Consider the following 18,677-nt stretch of genomic DNA (forward strand, 5'->3'; position numbering starts at 1 on the left):
GGAAATCTTAAGAACTTTGCCCGGAAATCAGAAAGGTGGTTAGAAAATGTGGTTTTGCAAATCTTGGGGACCTGTCCATGATCTGTGAGGAGACAACTGCTTCAGAGGTAGCGGAGGCAGTTCTAATGGTAGATGCCACCCTTGAGGCAGAAGATATCCGCAAAATCAGGGTTTCCATGATTAGTTTCTGGATAGGCACTATCCATGTTTCTTTTCCGGTTAGGCCCTATCAGAGCTCCTGAAGTGCTGCCTGACTGCCCACCTCTGGAGGCATTCGGGGAATGATTGTCCTTGCACTCAAAAGCCTGGGCCATAACAAAAGATACCTGGATGCTAAAAGTAATAATCATAGGTTGCTTTATACCATTTTCCCATCTCCCAATCTATAAAGGAAAGAAGCTTCCCAATGTTTCACCTAGTCACAGGAAGGCAGGTCTGACTCCCTTTGAACCTTCAGCAAAAAATGATTTAAAATTCTTATCATGGAAAACAGCCTTCTTGGTAGTTATTACTTCTGCAAAATGAATTTCTGAACTCTAGGCTCTTTTATCAAAAATTCCATGTTATTTTCCATAAAGACAAGGTGACTTTATGGACAAAACCCTTCCTTTTTACCTAAAGTGGCTTCTGAATGTAATGTTAACAGATCCATTAGTTTACTTGTCTTCTTTCCCAATTTTTCAAACAAATGAGAATATGTGCTACATCTTCTGGATGTGTACAGATAATTAGGTTTTTATGTATATGGACAAAATGTCATAATTCCTTCATATGCGTTACCCTCCTCCCCTTAGAAGTTTTGTCCTGATAGAGGTGTTTCTTGCATGTGAATCCACAGTACAGGGCCCCCTGAAAGTAAATTCAGAAATGTGAATACTCATCCTAAAGGCGATTTGTCAGGCCCCATTATACTTATCCCCCCACCCAGTTTTCCATTCCCATTGTTGGGTGATTTCCTTTTTCTGCTAGCTCTTGGTTTTCTGTCACAGCTGAGATTTTAATTTATTACCAGGTATGCTTCCAGCTTGTTTTCTAGATGCTACCCAATTCTAAGGCAGTCCGATCTCTTACTGCTGGCATGTACTCCATTTAATCCTTGTATGGTGAGTAAAACCCCACTGTGAGCTAGGATGGTAAATGCTGCCACCAAGCATGAGCCATGGGAGAGATTTGAAAACTCACTTCAGAAAGCCCTTTTAAAAACATTTTGTAGTGTGAATACTGTTATCTGTACTCTTTTCCTTTTCTTGTAAATGTTGTCATATCTATAATTTTTGCTTTCCTTTTTGGATCGTACTCTTGATTTTTTTCCACTTCATTTATGTCCCATCAGGGTTTAATGTCATCAAAGTTTCCTGGTAGGTTATTCCTTTTAAGTATTTAAGGATTGCTGTTCTTCAAGACTATGAAGTGAAATGTATAGGTCTGCAAGGTAAAAAATGCAGGCCATACATACAACAGTAAGAATTGCATTTTAGACAGGATTGTTTCTTTGAAGCAAGCCCAGCACTGTAACTCTGTATACTTATCCATTAGACCAAGGAGGTTGGTACTGAGTTATTTTGTCTCCTTGCGAAGTAATTGCTTGGCGTTTGACTTGATTATTCCACTGAGGAAACTTTTCTTGGGTATTCTACAGTTAGTATGGTGAAGGAGAAGATGAAGCAGACAAATTCAGTAGATTTATGCTGGGATGCTACAAGTTTTTTGCAGATTGTGGAGAGAGAAACTTAGACATCCAAAGTTGAGCAAGCAACAGATTTGTACAAGAAAACTAATTTCTGGCTGTATGTTTATTACAAAGTCATCATGTTTATCAAATTTAGTTTGTATTAACAATAGTCTGATTCCTAGATATCCCCCGTAATATGTTTTGTTTTCTTTGCAGTGAAGATTGGCAAATGTCTAGATCTGGTTCAGGTTCAAATTCTGACTCTGAGTCTAGTTCTACTTCTGATTCTGGAAGTGATGAGGATCAGGAAAACAGTGAGGAATGCAGTGAGTCTGATTATGAGCCAAACCACAACCTCAAAAGCTCTTCAAACAGGTTTGTTGCAGACAGTTTGCACGTGCAATTGAATTATTCATATAGTGGTAAGACATTTTTTTTTTCTCCTTATTTGTTTTGTCTCTACTGGTATATGAAAAATACAGTAGTTAAGTAGGAGATGTATTTTGGTAACAGACATTCAGGATAATCAGTTCTACAGACCTGTAACCCAGATTCTGTCACTGTAACAGTCTCAGCATATGCTGCCAGTGTGGGTCATTTACTAGCTCTTAGGGATCCTAGAGTTTGCAGAGTTGTATTGTCGCAGCTGCTGAATAAAGTGTAAATATCTGGACGGAGAATGTCTACTTAGTGCCATGGCTTTGCTATGTAGTTGCTGTAGCAGTTTGTAGTTGCAGGTTTTTTGGGGTTTCTTAAATGGCATCACATTCACTGCATAACACTAATGTTTTTTTTTTGTCTTTTATATTGTACATTGTAGTATGTGGAGTCTGCATGCTGTAGTGCTGGATGAACAATACTTTAGTTCTTCCAATTTTTTCTGGACAGTTCCCCAAAGTCAGAGAGGAAAATTATTGTAGTCCATATGTTTTCTTGGTCCGAAGGGAGGAGGGCAGGCACTTAGAAGCCCTTTTCTGATCTGTCAGGTCTTACCACTTTCCTGCCATTCCAAACTTCAAGATGCTGACTCTCCAGAGACCCCCACTCCCCAGCCTCATTCTTCCAAATGTTTTTTTGGTTACCCTAGACCTCAGGGATGCTTTATATTCCAGTCCATCCTGTTCACTGGAAGTTGTTTTAAGATTTGTGCTTTTGGATTACACTTTGTTTATTGCCTTGCCTTTTGGCTTTCCTCTGAGTATTTACAAAGTGCATCACCCCCAGTAGTAGCATAATACAGCCTCCAGCATATCCACATTTATGTTTACCTAGACGATTTTTTATGATCAAAGCCGCTTCTCATCTCAAAATTCTTCGGGAGTTGCAATTTATTGCTGTCAGAATGTGAGATTCTCTTTAAATTTCAACATAACTAACCACCTTCCTCCCATTGTCAAGTATTCATTGATTGCCTCTTAAAATTTCCTGACTTTTCTTGCTTCAGACAAGATTTAATTCTTAGTTTTGTCAGGGACTGAAAGTCTATCTCTGAACTTTGCAAGAAATTGTGAGAAGCCTGGGGTTTGTCATCCACCATTCAGATGACATATTTTGCCAGACTGCATATGAGGAAGTTTCACTTATACCTGAAGTCCATACGGGTTCAACACTCGTACTCTGTCTGTCCTCATTCCTCTTGCCACTTGTGAAAAGAGAGTTTCATTGGTGGATCAGAGAAATAAATCTGAATCCAGGAGTTTCATATTAAGTTCCTCCTCTTTTTCTTATCTCAACAGATGCATCAGACGTAACCTAGTCAGAAAAGAATTAAAAAAAAAAGAGAGAGAGAAACGTAAGAGATGGAAACCTTGATTATGACTCTCCAGTCCTTGCATCACCTTTAGTCCCCAAGAACTTTGCAGGCTTGACAGATAACACAGCTGTTGTGGTGCATCAATAACCAGGGGGACCATAAAGTCTTGCCCCCCTGTGCAGACTTAGTATTGGCTTGGGACATTGCTGTTCATCACAGTTTTGCTCCAAGCAGTGTACATTCTATCAGAACAGAACAGCTTGGCAGATTACCTGAGCAAATCAAGGGCAGACTATACCACAAGAGTATTCCCCAGATAGGTTTGTTTCCAGTCTGAACCATCATCTCAATATATTTTTCTCCAGGACCCTATGCAAGGAAGCCTGGGCAATGGATGACTTCTGCATCAGTTGGATAGGGAAATTTATAATAGACTTTCCTTGTACACAAAGGGTTCTACTGAATATTCAGAAGTGCAAATCAGAAATTCTCTTGTTGACCCCATTTTGGCCAGACAACACTGGTTCTCTCTTCCTTTCTTTTTCAATTGGCCAAGGACAATCACCAGTCTTTACCCCACAGAATGGATTCGCGCTCACAACCCAAGGGGTCTGTTTTCCACTGTAGCCTGAAGACTCTCTTGATTTCTTTTAGACACTAGTTTTATTGGTAATAAAGGAGGGTAACAAACCTGTTACTAGAAAACCCTGCATATCTAAATGGAAGAGATTTTCCATTTAGTGTCCAGAGAGGAAGGAATCTGATCATTTGCACAACTTTTTTATCCTCCATCTCTTGAGTCACTCAATTTAGGTTTGGCATGGAAGTTGATCATGTTAGATTTGGCACCCATCTCAGCTTGTATTCCTTTAGATCCAACTCTTCATATTCAGAGGTTAAGTAATTGCCAGAAAGGCATTCTGAACATCAGACCACCCAGAAAAGCCATTCCTCATCCTAGGGACCTGAATTTTGCACTTGAAAATTTCTCTAAAACCTTCTTAACCTATTGGGTTATCTTGCTTAAAGTTTTACACAGGGAGAGCTGTTCTCCTTGTTGCTATAACATTTGCTAAGAGTTTCTGAATTACAAGCCTTGATGCCTGTTCCTCCTTTTCTGGTTTTCCATAAGGACAGATTTTTTTCTTTAAGACAAATCTATCATTTGTGCCTAAGGTAGCCATAGAAATGTCTCCAAACCAATCTGTTTGCCTACCTGCATTTTTTCTAATCTTGAGAAACAATTAAAAATATTCACTTAACCTTATGTACACAGACAATCAAGATTTTATTTGCACAAGACAAAGGAAATTAGAAGATCTGACCAGTTATTCATAGCCTTTAATCTTTTAATAGTTAACAAAAAAAAAAAAACTTTTAGTTTGCAAACAATTTCCAGATGGATAGCCCTTTTTTCTTTTAGCTATTCACTTCATAGTAAGTATCTTTCAGGTAGCATCAAAACTCTTTTTCAAGAGCTATGGCATCTTCTCGGTCCTTTCAATGGCCTAGACTCCAAATTAACTTTCGAAGTAGCTACTTTGACCCTCCAGTTATACTTTTACAAAACTGGTACATTTTCCACAGCCAGAACTAGTTTTGCCAAAATCCTTCTGTAAGAAACAATGGGACTCTATTTCAGTGTCTTTCTTTCTCCCATTCTACGTAGAAAGCTGTGGGACTCATCCAACTGTTCTGCATTACAGTGTTTGGAATCATTAAATGAACATGGTACAGTTGTGTGAGAATGTACCGCAGTATATATTTGAACATCTCACTGTGTATGCACTTTCTCTACAGCCCCTTTTCTGGCCGTAATGAAACCTGTATTTGTCTACCATTTCCCCTCTCTTTCCCTGTATTTTCTGAGTCCATCCTCTTTGTATTTAGCCTCAGTAACCTTCTGGGGGCAAGAAAGCTCTGAGGATTTTGGTGGTCCTAAGTGTAACATTACGCAGCCCTCGTGCCTAAGTCTACAATGCCTGAGGGATGAGTACACGAGTGTTATCATACTGCCTGGACTTAACAGTATATATTTCATTGGTCAATATTGTAGTAACAGTGATCTATTCGAACATCTGTTGTTATGGTAAGTTCTTACACAGTTGTACTTTCTCCTGAGCAATTGAAAATTAAGCTAGTACAGAAAGATGGTATTAATGTAGCTAAACAAAGGCTAATTGCTGGTTTTGCTGTTACTGAGACCACTGATGAGGTTGTGCTGCTAGATCCCAGTAATGTTAAACAGAAGCTCTTAAGAGGACCCGTTTCAATAGCTTGTCTTTCCTGTTGTCCAAACTCAAGCTGTACATCTCTGTCCCTCCACCTTGGCATCTGCCAAGACCCACAGGTCAGTTCCATTATAGTTGAACTACAGAAGATGAGATGCACATCTTAGTGAGCAGCAGATATTCCAGGTGTCTTTCCCCATTAACCTCTTGGTGCTCGAAAGCAACATTCCTGCTCATATTCTCCAGTTTCTTTACTCTTCCTTACTAGGGCTGATTCAATTCCTGGTCTCTGAGACCAGTGATTGGTCCATCAACTTGGCCGTCAACATCAATGGCTGTATCAGGGTAGATGCCCTCAACCTTTGTGACTCTGGTCTCTTCTGCCATGAGCATCAGTGTTCCTTATCCCTTTACTCATTTTGGTCCAGTTCTGTTCCAGTCAGGGCCAAGAGTTTCATCTCCTTTGGTGACTGACATCAACGCCATGAATGTCAAACCAGGTTGCAAGTGGTGGTCTCAACCTCAGTGCTTGGCATCAGCTAATTGGCTTCATTACTGGAGATCAATCCATTTGCTATCTGTCTTGTAGTATTTGCTGTCTTTTTGCTGTTTATTGGGGTTGACTGCCTCAGTCCCAGGCAATAGTGGATGCAGGCTTCCCTCTAGGAGTGTCCCCATCTTTGATGATAGTGTGTATTTTCAGAGGAACCTTGTTTTAATGCTGCTTCTGACATCCAGCCCTCTCCGTGCTGTGACACAGAATCTATGAAGTCTCGAAAGGATATTTTTGGTGCGTCTGGCCTGTAGTCTTCCCTCTTCTCAGCATCCCCTTCTGTGGTCAGAGGTAAGACTGAATACAGGAGGAAGTACCTAGACTTTAGAAAGTCTCCCATTCAGGCCACATGAGGATGACCAGGAGGCTGATTTATTTAATGACCCTTACTTTAGCATAATGAGTTGCAACATGTCTGTGCAGAGGTTTTCTGGACTCCCAGATCAACCTCTGGTCTCCTGGACAGCTCATTGTCCCTTTAGCTAATCCCCCTCTTCATCTCTGGAAATCACCCATATGTTAAGAATACTGCAGCAGTGATTTCAGTCAGGACATAGTACATAGTTGTCTAAGAACTTACCATAAAAGTAGATATCCTGATCACTGTTGCAGTATTCCTTCCCTCCCTCCCTCCTTCAGTCTCTTGTCTTCGGGTCACAAACTCGTATATCTTTTCTTGGGGGAGTTTCCTACTTATTTGGGCTACACTCTGCTTAGCTGACCAGTTTCCCTTTTTCAGTTGTCTTTTGGCCTTTGACTTAGAGATAGTTTGAAGATTAATAGTGTCCATCCTTGTACTCAGTAACACACTAGCTGATGTCATTAGTAGTATGAGGATCTTTAGGATCCGTCTTTATCTCCTGATGCACACAAGCAGAGGGTGTTGTCAGACGTGGCCACAGGAAGGTAAAGCTTTGGTATCCTGACTGGACATTGGTGACTAAAACTCATCTGTTATGAATACTGCAACAGTGATCAGTAGGACGTCTACTGTTATGGTAAGTTTTCTGTGCACGCTCTTATGTTTTTGAAATGCATCTAGAGAAGCCCCATGGTCAGCTATCCTTTTTTTCATTTCAATCTTTGATTTTTTTTTTTGCTTCATTACTTCAAACACCCGAGTGCATTTGATTTGTTCTATTGAATTACTGGACGCTGTCTATATGAAGCAGAAAGTAAATGAAAGTCTTGTACTTATCATAGCGATAGATCTGTGTTGTTCAACCTGTGGGTTATTGGATCTGACGCCAACCACTTCAGACCATTTAGCCCATGAGCTCCCCTCCGAGCATTTCCTCCCCTTCTGTCTTCAGTGGTTACCCCAATCACCCCACCTAACAAAAAAGGGAATTTCACTACTACATGATGGCAAAATGTGGGACAGACAAGGACCCAAGAAGAGTGACTCCATTCCAGCCACCAGCCAGGAGCACTCTGCTAACCACCCAAGCCCCTTTGTATCGGGGAATGTGAAAGTTTCCATTGCCCTACTCATAAAATCCCTCATACTCTGTCTAATGCTTTCTATGCATCAGGACCCACCAACAAAAGCATTGATGTTCATTGTGTTACCCTGCTGCAGTCATCACACTGTATCCTGTCGTCAGGTGGTCCCGCAGTCGGCCGGAATTCCAAAGTCTTGGTCCGGCGTCGGTTGCGATTGCTTCTTCCCTGACTTCAGTGCGCCAGGGGTATATATAATGCATCTGACGCCATTTTCTTCAGTCTTTCTTGCCGCACGGTGCCCGAAGCAGAAGCAGTTCGCAAGTGCCGGTCGGCCGACTCCTGAGATTTTTGAAGTCGAATTTCAGATCTGAAGTCTTCAATAAAGCTAAGTACCCCGTTGGGGAAACTTTTCTTGCCTCAGACCGATGTCAGAAAAAGTTAATAATTGTATTTCTTGTGGGAAGCAAATACCTCATAAGGATTTTCACTCTTACTGCATACCTTGCCTAGGCCCAGACCACGACGTCACTGGTTGTCATTTTTGTGCTAGGTTTAATAAGCGTACTATAAAGACGCTTTGATTTCGCACAACACTTTTTCGTTAGAAAATTTAACTACACAATGCCATCGGAGCAACCGACTACCGGCGTGCACAAAAAACGCAAGGATAAGGACAGGCAGCCTAGGCCCAAGCCAGACTCCGAGGCCTCGGCTGGACTGGTCTCCGGTTCACCGGTCTTCAGTGAGGCTCCAACGCAGCCCCTGACTACTGCAGATTTAGAACCCGAGACCGCTTCGGAGCCTTTGGCGGAGAGCGCTAGGCCGACGCAACCATTTTGTTCAGCCCCTACCGATGACTCTGCAGAAAGAGATGTCGGTGCTGCAGAAACACCTTCGGTTTCTGAAGGCGTCTTCAGACCGACGACGCTCACCTTAAAAACGTATCCTAAGCTTAAGACTTGTATTAAACCTAAAAAGACTGCACTTCATTCTCCAGTTCAAGGCCCCATGCCTAAGAAACAGATGCTTAAAATGGCTGAAGATTTGATCTCTTTAATCAGGGGTTCCCAACCCCCACCTGACAAAAGGCCTAGACAAGAGGAAGATTGTCTCCTCTGATCAAGTGTCTATTTCCTCAGGCTCCTCTGAGGACCAGGATTACTCCTTCTTCCCTTATGAAGATTCTGATGCTGAGGATTCTATTCCCTCAGCTTCTCCTCCTGAAGACTACTCCTTTGGGGAAACTTTACACACTATGAGGGAACATTTTCACTGCGAAGGTTAGGACTACTCTGACTCAAAGAAAAGGCTCAGAGTTTCTTTTACTCCCCTAGCACAGACCTCTTGCTAGCCCCCCAGTTTTAGACATTGTGGATGATGTTTACTTAGTATCTAGTTTGAACCCAGATTCTCTGCCTCCTGCTCCAGCCAAACCAGACGGATACTATAGAGTGCCTGATTCACACAAATTCCTTTATAAAAGTCCTGTTGCTGACCCAGAGACTATCTCCCAGGGTCCCAAAGGGGCTAAGGCTTCTATGGCAAAAAATCCTGTACCCTCTGAAAGGGACTGCAGAGCACTAGACAGGTGGGGGAAAAAGGTTTACACCTCAGCCACTCTAGCTATGAGAGCACTAAATTGCCAATTTCACATGCTAAAATATCAGCAATTTCTCATGTCTCAGCTAAAACAAAAAATGAGCACACTCCCTCAACAGTCTGAATTGAAAGAAATGTAGGATCTGTTGCATGCAGCTGAACAGGTGGGCAAACATACTTTACAATGTGGTTTTGATTCTTTGGAGGCTTCCTGCAGAGCAGCTGTCACTGGGTCTGTTATACGTAGACATGCTTGGTTAAAGGAACAAACTCTGCCTGATCATGTTAAAGCAAAGCTTCTAGATGCTCCCTTACAGCAGGATGTTCTATTTGGAGTTATGGCAGAAGAAGTCTTAAAGAAAATGGAGGATAAGGCAAAATCTATGCAGACAGTCAAAGATTTTGTACAGGTACAGCCCCCTCGCTTCAGCAGAAATTGGCCAACTAAAAATTGGTCCTTTCCAGCTACTGACAGACCACAGAGGGGTAAATACAGACGTCCAAGAGGCAGAGGACAACCACAAGCCCAATACAAACCTCAACAATGGGGCACTGCAACACAGAAGGGAGGAGAAGACAGGCCCCAATCCACCAGAAGGCAAACTCAATGATTTGCACCTCATCTGGCCAAGCAACAGTCTCTTGGCAGTTCCGTTGGGAGGAAAACTCACACTTTTTTCAGACAACTGGCACATTGTCACAAAGGACAAATGGGTCCTAGACATAATTTTACGAGGATACAGATTCCACTTTCACACCTTGCCAATGAAAAGAGGAATGCCAAACCTGCCACAAAATCAATGGGCAGAGGCACAAAAACAAATTATAACTCTCATGGATATGAGAGCCATTCAACTGGTACCTACACGAGAACAAGGCCAAGGATTTTACTCAAGACTCTTTCTAGTCCCCAGAAAGGACAATGCCTGGAGACCAATTCTGGACCTTTCAATTCTAAACACCTTCTTACAAGTACCCAAATTCAAGATGCTAACACTACAGTAGCTTCTTCCCATGTTGGGCAAGAAAGCATGGCTAGTAATATTGGACTTCAAGGAGGCATACCTGCATGTCCCTATCAGACAAAGTTGCAGAAGATACCTCCGTTTAATTGCAGTTTCAACCCATTACCAATTCTCTGCACTGCCCTTTGGCTTATCTACTGCGCCCAGGGTCTTCACAAAATGCCTGGCACCAGTAATTGCATACTGCAGAGAAAGAGGAATTCAAATATACCCATATCTGGACGACTGCCTCATTCAAGCAGAAAGCAAGGACATCCTCTTACATCATCTGGCTTTTGTAAAACATCTTTTAAATTGCCTGGTGCATGATAAGCGAAAAGAAATCAAAACTAGTACCCTCGCAAAATATGACATTCCTGGGTGCCAGCTTGAATACAACGGCCCAGAAGGCTTATCTTACGCCAGACAAACTACAACTGACTCAATATTTCAAAACAATGGCAACAAAGACCCTACTCCCTGCAAGAAAAATTCTGCAGGCCTTGGGCTTCATGGCATCTTGCACACTACTAATACCATTTGCAAAGCTGCATATGAGGAAATTACAGTGGTACCTAAAAAGTGTATGGTCTCAACACGGCCACAGCTTGGACACAATGATATCTCTCATTCCGTGCCTACAACAGGAGTTTCTATGGTGGTCACAGGCATGTCACCTCAACAAGGGTCAGCCTTTCACCTTGCCCCCAGCCAGGCAAACTGACAACAGATGCAACGGACTACGCCTGGGGGGCACAAATGGCAGGAAAGTGCGTTCAAGGTGTATGGACTGCAGATCAAAGAAATCTGCACATCAATCAAAAAGAGATGCTAGCTGTACAGAATGCTCTGACAGCCTTCAAGAACCTATTACATCCAGGACAACTTACAATAAGGACGGACAACACCACAGTAATAAATTGGTACTAATTACTGACCACCTTTTTGGGGGCACCTGACATCTGGGGCAAGAAAAACTGAAGAAAATGGTGTTGGATGCATTATATATACCCATGGCGTACTGACGTCAGGGAAGAAGCGACAGCAACTGACGCCGGACCAAGACTTTGGAATTCCGGCCGACTGCGGGACCACCTGATGACAGGATAACCCAAGTGTGATGACTGCAGCAGGGTACAAAACTGTACTTTTTCTTACATTCTACATTCCTTTGGCTCATCATCATTCTGTTAACATTGTTAAATGTTTGCCTCCCCCTCCACAAAACCATATTGATCCATATCCATCAATTTTGGCAAAATCTTTGTCATTCTTTTAACTAGTATAGACAAACACTTTGTAACAATGGTTTAAAATTTAGATGGTCTGTATGAGGCTGCGTCTTACAGCTTTCTTCCAAGATGCTGATGCTTCCTCTTATTTTAAAATATAGTTAGTCTTCCAAATCTTTATTACTTCTCTCCTAAGTTCCTGACTTCCACAGGGAATGCCATTGGTTTCTGATTACTTCCCTGTAGATTGATTATACATCACCATTTTTCTCTCATCACCTTTTATCTTAACTGTTAATTGTTGTGACTCATCTTCCTTTAATCACAGCATAATTAAGTCTTCTAGAAATATTTCCGTTTGTGCTCTTTCTTGGTTTCCACTTTCCATGCTTTATAGAAATATCCATTACATTTCTGAATATTTCTAATACCTCTGTAGGATTTCTGGTTGTTTTTCTTGTCATAGGATCCCTAAGTTTGGTGAAAACCCTTTCTCTACTGTCTTAAGTCGCTGTGCTAAATGATGTTGTTCGTGTTTCACTGTTGCAGTCATTACATTTGGGTTATCTGCTTGCAGGTAGCCCTTAGTCGGCCTGATTAACAAAGTCTTGGGTCCTGCATCGGTTGCTGTCCCTTCTTCCATGACGTCAGGGGTATAAAACATGCAGCCCACGCCATTACATCAGTCTTTCTTGCCGTGCGGAGCCCAAAGCAGAAGCAGTTTGCAAGTGCCGGTCGGCCGACTCCTGAAATTTTCGTTTTTGAGTTTCAGAACCGAAGTCTTCAACTAAAGCCAAGTACCCTGTTTGGGAAACTTTTTCTTGCTCCTTACCAATGTCAGTAAAAGTTAATAATTGCATTACTTGTGGAAAGCAAATACCTCAAAGATTTTCATTTGTACTGTATTCCTTGCCTAGGCCCTGACCACGACCTACCTTGCTGTCAGTTTTGTGCTTTATTTAATCAGCGCACTGTCCATCGTCAGTATATTTGCGCCTCTAAATATTTTGGTTTTCAGTTTAATTATCCAGAAATGTCGGTTAGCCATCCGACTACCGGGATTCCGAAAAAACGCAAAGATAAAGACAGAGACAGGCTGCCGAGGTCCAAAACTGCTGACGACGCTTCTAAGTCAGTCACCAGTTCGCCGGTACTCAGGCGCTTTCGTTGCCCCTAATAACCATTACTTCTGATTCACAGGCCTCTACTGAGACCCATTCGGAGTCCGGTATGCTGCGAGATGCTTCAACTATGGAACCCGTGGATGTCTCTACCTTGGATAGGTCTGGAGCCGCTGTGCAGGCACCAGCTTCTGAGGGTGTGTTCAGGCCTACGGACTTGCATGTTAAACCGACGTCACCTTCTTCACTTAGACCTAAATTTTGAACCTTGCCTAAAAAACTGACGCCCAGGCCACATGCTCAGGCCTCTATGCCTAAAAAACAAATAAGAATGGCTGAAGATTTAATAACTCTAATCAGGGGTAGTCAACCCCCCCCCCCCTTTCTAATAGGCCTAGTACTGAAGTTGTTTATGAATCTTCTGACTAGGATACTGTTTTTTTTTGATTCTTCTGATGATCTGGATTTGCCCTTATCTACTTAAGAGGATTCTGATGCAGAGGACTCCATTCCCTCTGCTTCCCCCTCCAGAGGATCTTTCTTTTGGGGAAACCTTTCAAACTCTGAGAGAGCATTTCCACTGGGAAAGCCAGGACTTTTCGGATTCAAAAAAGAGGCTTAGGGATTTCTTACTCCTACCTCTGCATAGGCCTTTAGCTATTCCTCCTGTACTAGACATTGTTCATGATGCTTTTTCGGAATCTAGTTTGGCCCCGGATTCCTTGCCTCCAGCTCCCAGAAAACCTGACAGATACTACAGGGTCCCTGAGTCACACAAGTTCCTTTTTAAAAATCCTATTGCGGATCCAGAGATTATTTCACAGGGGCCCAAGGGCATTATTAAGGCTTCTACTGCTAAAAATCCTACCCCTTCTGATAGAGACTCCAGGGCACTGGATAGGTGGGGTAAGAAGGTTTACACTTCTGCAGCCTTGGCCATTAGGGCTTTAAGCTGCCAGTTTCATGTGCGAAAGTATCAGCAACATGTTATTGGATTGGTTAAACAGAAAATGATGTTGATTCCTGACTGTGTAGAAAATAAAGAATTACAGGATTTAATGCATTCTGCTGAACAAGTTGGAAAACATACTTTGCAATTTGGTTTTGAATCATTAGAGGCCTCTTGCAGGGCTGCTGTTACTGGGTCTGTGCTCAGAAGGCATGCTTGGCTAAAGGAACAATCCTTGCTTGATCATGTTAAAGCTAAATTGTTGGATGCTCCCTTAAATCAGGACCGCCTGTTTGGCAACAAGGCTGAGGAAGTTCTTAAAAAGATGGAAGATGAAGCTAAGTCTATGCAAACTGTTAAAGAATTAAGCCTCCTAGATTTAGTAGCCACTGACCTTCTAAGAATTGGTCCTTTCCAGCCCCTTCCAGGTCTTTTCAAGCCAAACCCAGATGCAGCAAAAGCCCCAGGTTTCAGTCCCAGGGGGAACACAGGACTAAGCAGTGGGGGGGCCTCCACTTCCAAATTTGGGAGTAATAAGACTCCTCCCTATGGTAAACTGTCTCAATGACTTCCGTTTAAAATTTCCAAGCACTTATCAACTGACTGACCCTTTGGGGGGAAAGATTGCTTTTCATGGAAATAACTGGGAACTCATTACCCATGACAAATGGGTTTTGCATATAATGTCCCAGAGATACAGATTTCACTTCCACATGTTGCCAACACCAAGCGGGTGGCTGGACCTACCCCCCATATCAGTGGGCAGAGGCCCCAAAACAAGTACTTTCTCTCTTAATCATGGGGGCTATTCAACTGGTACTGGAAGAGGAAAAGGGACAAGGTTTCTACTCAAGACTTTTCCTGGCACCCAGAAAAGACAATTCATGGTGTCCTGTCCTGGACCTGTCTAAACACCTTTTTGGAAATTCCAAAATTCAAGATGCTGACTCTTCAATTACTTCCTATGCTAGGCAAAGATGCCTAGTTGGCAACACTAGATTTAAAAGAAGCATACCTGCACATCCCAATCGGGGAATCTTGCAGAAGATGCCTATGCTTCAAAGCAGGCTACATGCACTCCTCAGTTTTCTGCACTGCCCTTTGGCTTATCTACTGCACCCAGGGTATTCACAAAGTGCGTAGCTCCAGTTATTGCATTTTGCAGGCAAAGAAATATTCAAATATTCCCATACCTGGACTATTGTCTAATTCAGGCAGAAACCCAGGACATACTTTTGAATCATCTGGCCTTTGTACAAAGGGTTCTAACTTGTCTGGGGTACACCATAAACGAAAAGAAGTTCCACCAGGTACCCTGTCAACAAATTATATTCCTGGGAGCAAGCTTGAATACAACTTCCCAGATGGCTTACCTCACGCCAGAGAAACAAATTAATTTGACAACCTACTTCAAGCAAGTGGCCACAAAACCCCTGCTGTCTGCAAGACAAATACTGCTAGCCTTGGGGTTCTTGGCCTCCTGCATTCTTCTAATTCCATATGCAAGACTGCATATGAGGAAACTACAGTGGTATCTAAAAAGCCTATGGTGTCAACATTCTCAGGATCTAGAAGCAATGATTCCTATCATACCTTGCCTACGCCTAGAATTCCTTTGGTGGGCAGAGGCCCGCCACCAAAACAAGGGGCTACCTTTCACACCACCCCCTGCTGCCCAAACCCTAACAACAGATGCATCAAACTATGCATGGGGAGCTCACTTGGCAGGGAAGTGCATTCAGGGCAAATGGAACCCAAGTCAAATGCACCTGCATATCAATCAAAAAGAATTGTTAGCTGTATAGAATGCTCTGACAGCCTTCAAGGACCACATTTTTCCAGGACAACTTATGGTAAAGATGAACAACACCACTGTTATGTGCTACATAAACAAGCAGGGGGGTACACATTCTTACCCCCTCTGCAGACTAGCCATGGCTTTGTGGAACACAGCCTTGAGCTACCAAGTGCACCTACAAGCTCAATTCCTGCCAGGAAAATTAAATACACTGGCAGATGGACTAAGCAGAAACCCCATGGACCCACATGAATGGAAACTGGAACCAAGGATTTTCAACATGTTGACAAGCAACTGGGGGAGCCCAGATATAGACCTGTTTGCCTCTTCCCCACAAGTACCAATTGGACAAATTTTGCACAAGGACTCCCCAGAAACAAGCCTGGAAAGTGGATGCTCTGTCCTTCAGCTGGAAAAAATCAGTCTATGCCTTTCCCCCCTCTGCCTCTGCTTTCCAAAGTACTACTAAAAATCAAACAGGACAAACCAAGGATGATTTTGATTGCTCCAGACAGGCTACGCCAACACTGGTACCCCCTCCTGTGCAGTGTGTCATGATATCCCCATGGCACCTGTCTCAGATGCCTTCCCTGTTGTCCCAGCAGGAGAACCAGATTCTGCACCCTCAGCTTTTAACACTGAACCCTGCAGCCTGGCTAACTACATAATCTCTCCTCTACCATCCTTCAGTAAACCTGTGATGGATATCATTTTAAAGGCAAGGAGGCCTAGTACTAGAAAATCTTATACTGAAAAATGGAAAAGATTCTGTGCCTGGAACCAGTCTCAAGGGTGAGCACAGCAATGCCCAATTTACCTCAGATTTTACAATACTTAACTGAGATGCTTTACAAGGGCCTGTCTTTTTCCTCCATTAAAATCCACGCCTCTGCCATTTCAGCTGATTATAGCACAGAACCTCCCCTCTTGTCTCATCCACTGCTAAAGCAGTTCCTCAGAGGGGCCAAACATTTGAGTCCACGCAGGAGAGCTCCAACCCCAGCCTGGGACCTTAACTTTGTTTTGGAGAAACTCACTCTAACTCCTTTTGAGCCAGCTGCTACTGCAGACGTAACCTTTCTTACTTGGAAAACAGCTTTCCTTTTAGCAATCACTTCAGCTAGAAGGGTAGCTGAATTACAGGCCCTTATGGCAGTGGAGCCTTTCATCATCTTTCATGCGGACAGGGTGTCCCTCAGAACCAATCCATCTTTCATGCCCAAGGTGGTATCCAGTGTGGCTTAGTCTATTCATTTGCCAACCTTCTTTCCCAATCCACAGAACAAAGGGGAATGGATACTGCATTCCTTAGATGTGCACAGATAACTTAGATTCTACTTGGACAGGACTAAACCTCAAAGGAAATCTGAACAACTCCTGGTGGCATTTGCTGCAGGGGCAGAGGGGAAGGCTATTTCAAAGCAAACCATTTCTAAATAGGCCATTGCATTCATTTCTGCTATAAGCACCATGGAAAACCTATGCCCTAGGGGATCAGACCTCACTCCACCAGGGCTGCATCTACCTCTACAGCCTTTCTCATAGGCGTCCCTACCAGGGACATTAGAAGCTGCTACCTGGACTTCTGTGCATACTTTCACCAAGCATTATCATTTGCCATTTTTCTCTAAATCCAGAGCTGGCTTTGCCACTGCAGTCTTGCGGGGCCTTATAGCTGGTCCTAATGCTATCTAAATTCCTCCTCCCAACCATAGCTTTGGGAATCTACCCAAATGTAATGACTGCAACAGTGAAACACGAAGAACATAGTACAGATGTTCATCGTGCATGCAGCTGCAGTCATAACAGATGGGTTATCCTGCCGTCAGGCGGGTCCTCGGTCGGCCGAATTCCAAAGTCTAGGTCTGGCGTCGGATGTCGTCGCTTCTTCCGTGAGGTCAGTGCGGCAGGGGTATAAAAGAACCAGCCGATGCCATTTTCTTCAGTCTTTCTTGCCGCGCGGTGCCCGAAGCAGAAGCAGTTCGCAAGTGCCAGTCGGCCAGCTCCTGAGATTACGAATATTTTTCAACCTAAGTCTTCTTGAAAGCTAAGTACCCCGTTGGGGAAACTTTTCTTGCCTCAGACCGATGTCAGACAAAGTTAATAATTGCATTTCATGTGGGAAGCAAATACCGCATAAGGATTTCCATTCCTTCTGCATTCCTTGCTTAGGCCAAGACCATGATGTCTCGGCCTGCCGTTTTTGTGCTAGATTCAACAAACGCACTATTAAGCGTCGGGCAGGAGTTCGCCCAACACTATTTTGGCAAAAAGTTTAATTACATTATGTCGTCAGCTACTCCGACTCCAGTTTTGAGTAAAAGACGCAAAGATAAGGACCGACATACGAGGTCCGTGACTTCTTCCGACACCATGCTAAAGCCGACTACAGGTGCTCCGGTTCTCAGTGAGGCGCCTACGCAGCCCCTGACTACCGATGACACTTCCTTAGCGGTGTCTTCTGTGCCCGAGGTCGCAGGCTCCTCGGCCCACACCCCGATTACAGATACCGACGCCACTCCTGGCGGGGAAACTCAGAGTTTAGACAGGCCTGCCACCTCTCAAGGTGTCTTCAGGCTCCTTCTTCTTTTGCCATTAAGGCTTTCTCTAAATCTAAAGCAGCCATGCATACTAAAAGACAAGCTCCACAGGGCCCCTCTCAAGGCCCCATGCCTAAAAAACAGATGCTCAAAATGGCTGAGAATTTGATTACTCTTATCAGGGGTTCTCAACCCCCCTCGGACAAAAGGCCCAGAGTGGAGGAAGAATACCCTTCCTCGGACCAGGCCTCCATTACTTCAGAACATTCTGAAGACCAGGAACATTCATACCCCCCTTTTGATGATTCTGATTCAGAGGAGTCCATTCCCTCTGTCTCTCCCCCCCCTGAGGACTATTCCTTTGGGGAAACCTTGCATACCTTGAGGGAACACTTCCACTGGGAAGGCCAAGATTACTCAGACTCCAAGAAAAGGCTCAGGGATTTCCTCTTGCTCCCTCAGCACAGGCCTCTGGCTATCCCTCCTGTCTTACACATACTAGATGATGTGTATTCAGAGGCCAGTCTTAACCCAGATTCTTTACCTCCAGCTCCAGTAAAGCCTGACAGGTATTACCGGGTTCCTGATTCACACCAGTTCCTATACAAAAGCCATGCGGCTGACCCAGAAACTATTTCACAGGGTCCCAAGGGAATTAAGGCCTCCACTGCCAAAAATCCATTACCTTCAGAGAGCGATTCCAGAGCTTTAGAAAGGTGGGGGGAAAAGGTATACACCTTGGCCACTTTAACCATGAGGGCATTAAACTGTCAGTTCCA

General features: G+C 43.5%; 1 protein-coding gene across 1 annotated transcript in view; it reads left to right on the forward strand.

Annotated features, from left to right (window-relative positions):
- CHD1 (chromodomain helicase DNA binding protein 1) overlaps positions 1-18,677 on the forward strand; it is a gene marked incomplete in the record, with an annotated part of 4,694,407 nt that overhangs the window by 444,232 nt on the left and 4,231,498 nt on the right. Inside the window, 1 exon segment of the mRNA XM_044063873.1 lies at positions 1,889-2,047. Within this exon segment, the coding sequence (XP_043919808.1) occupies positions 1,889-2,047 (159 nt within the window).

The sequence above is a fragment of the Protopterus annectens genome, chromosome 2.part2 (assembly GCF_019279795.1).
Source record: "Protopterus annectens isolate FY-2018-M chromosome 2.part2, PAN1.0, whole genome shotgun sequence".
NCBI lineage: Eukaryota > Metazoa > Chordata > Ceratodontiformes > Protopteridae > Protopterus > Protopterus annectens.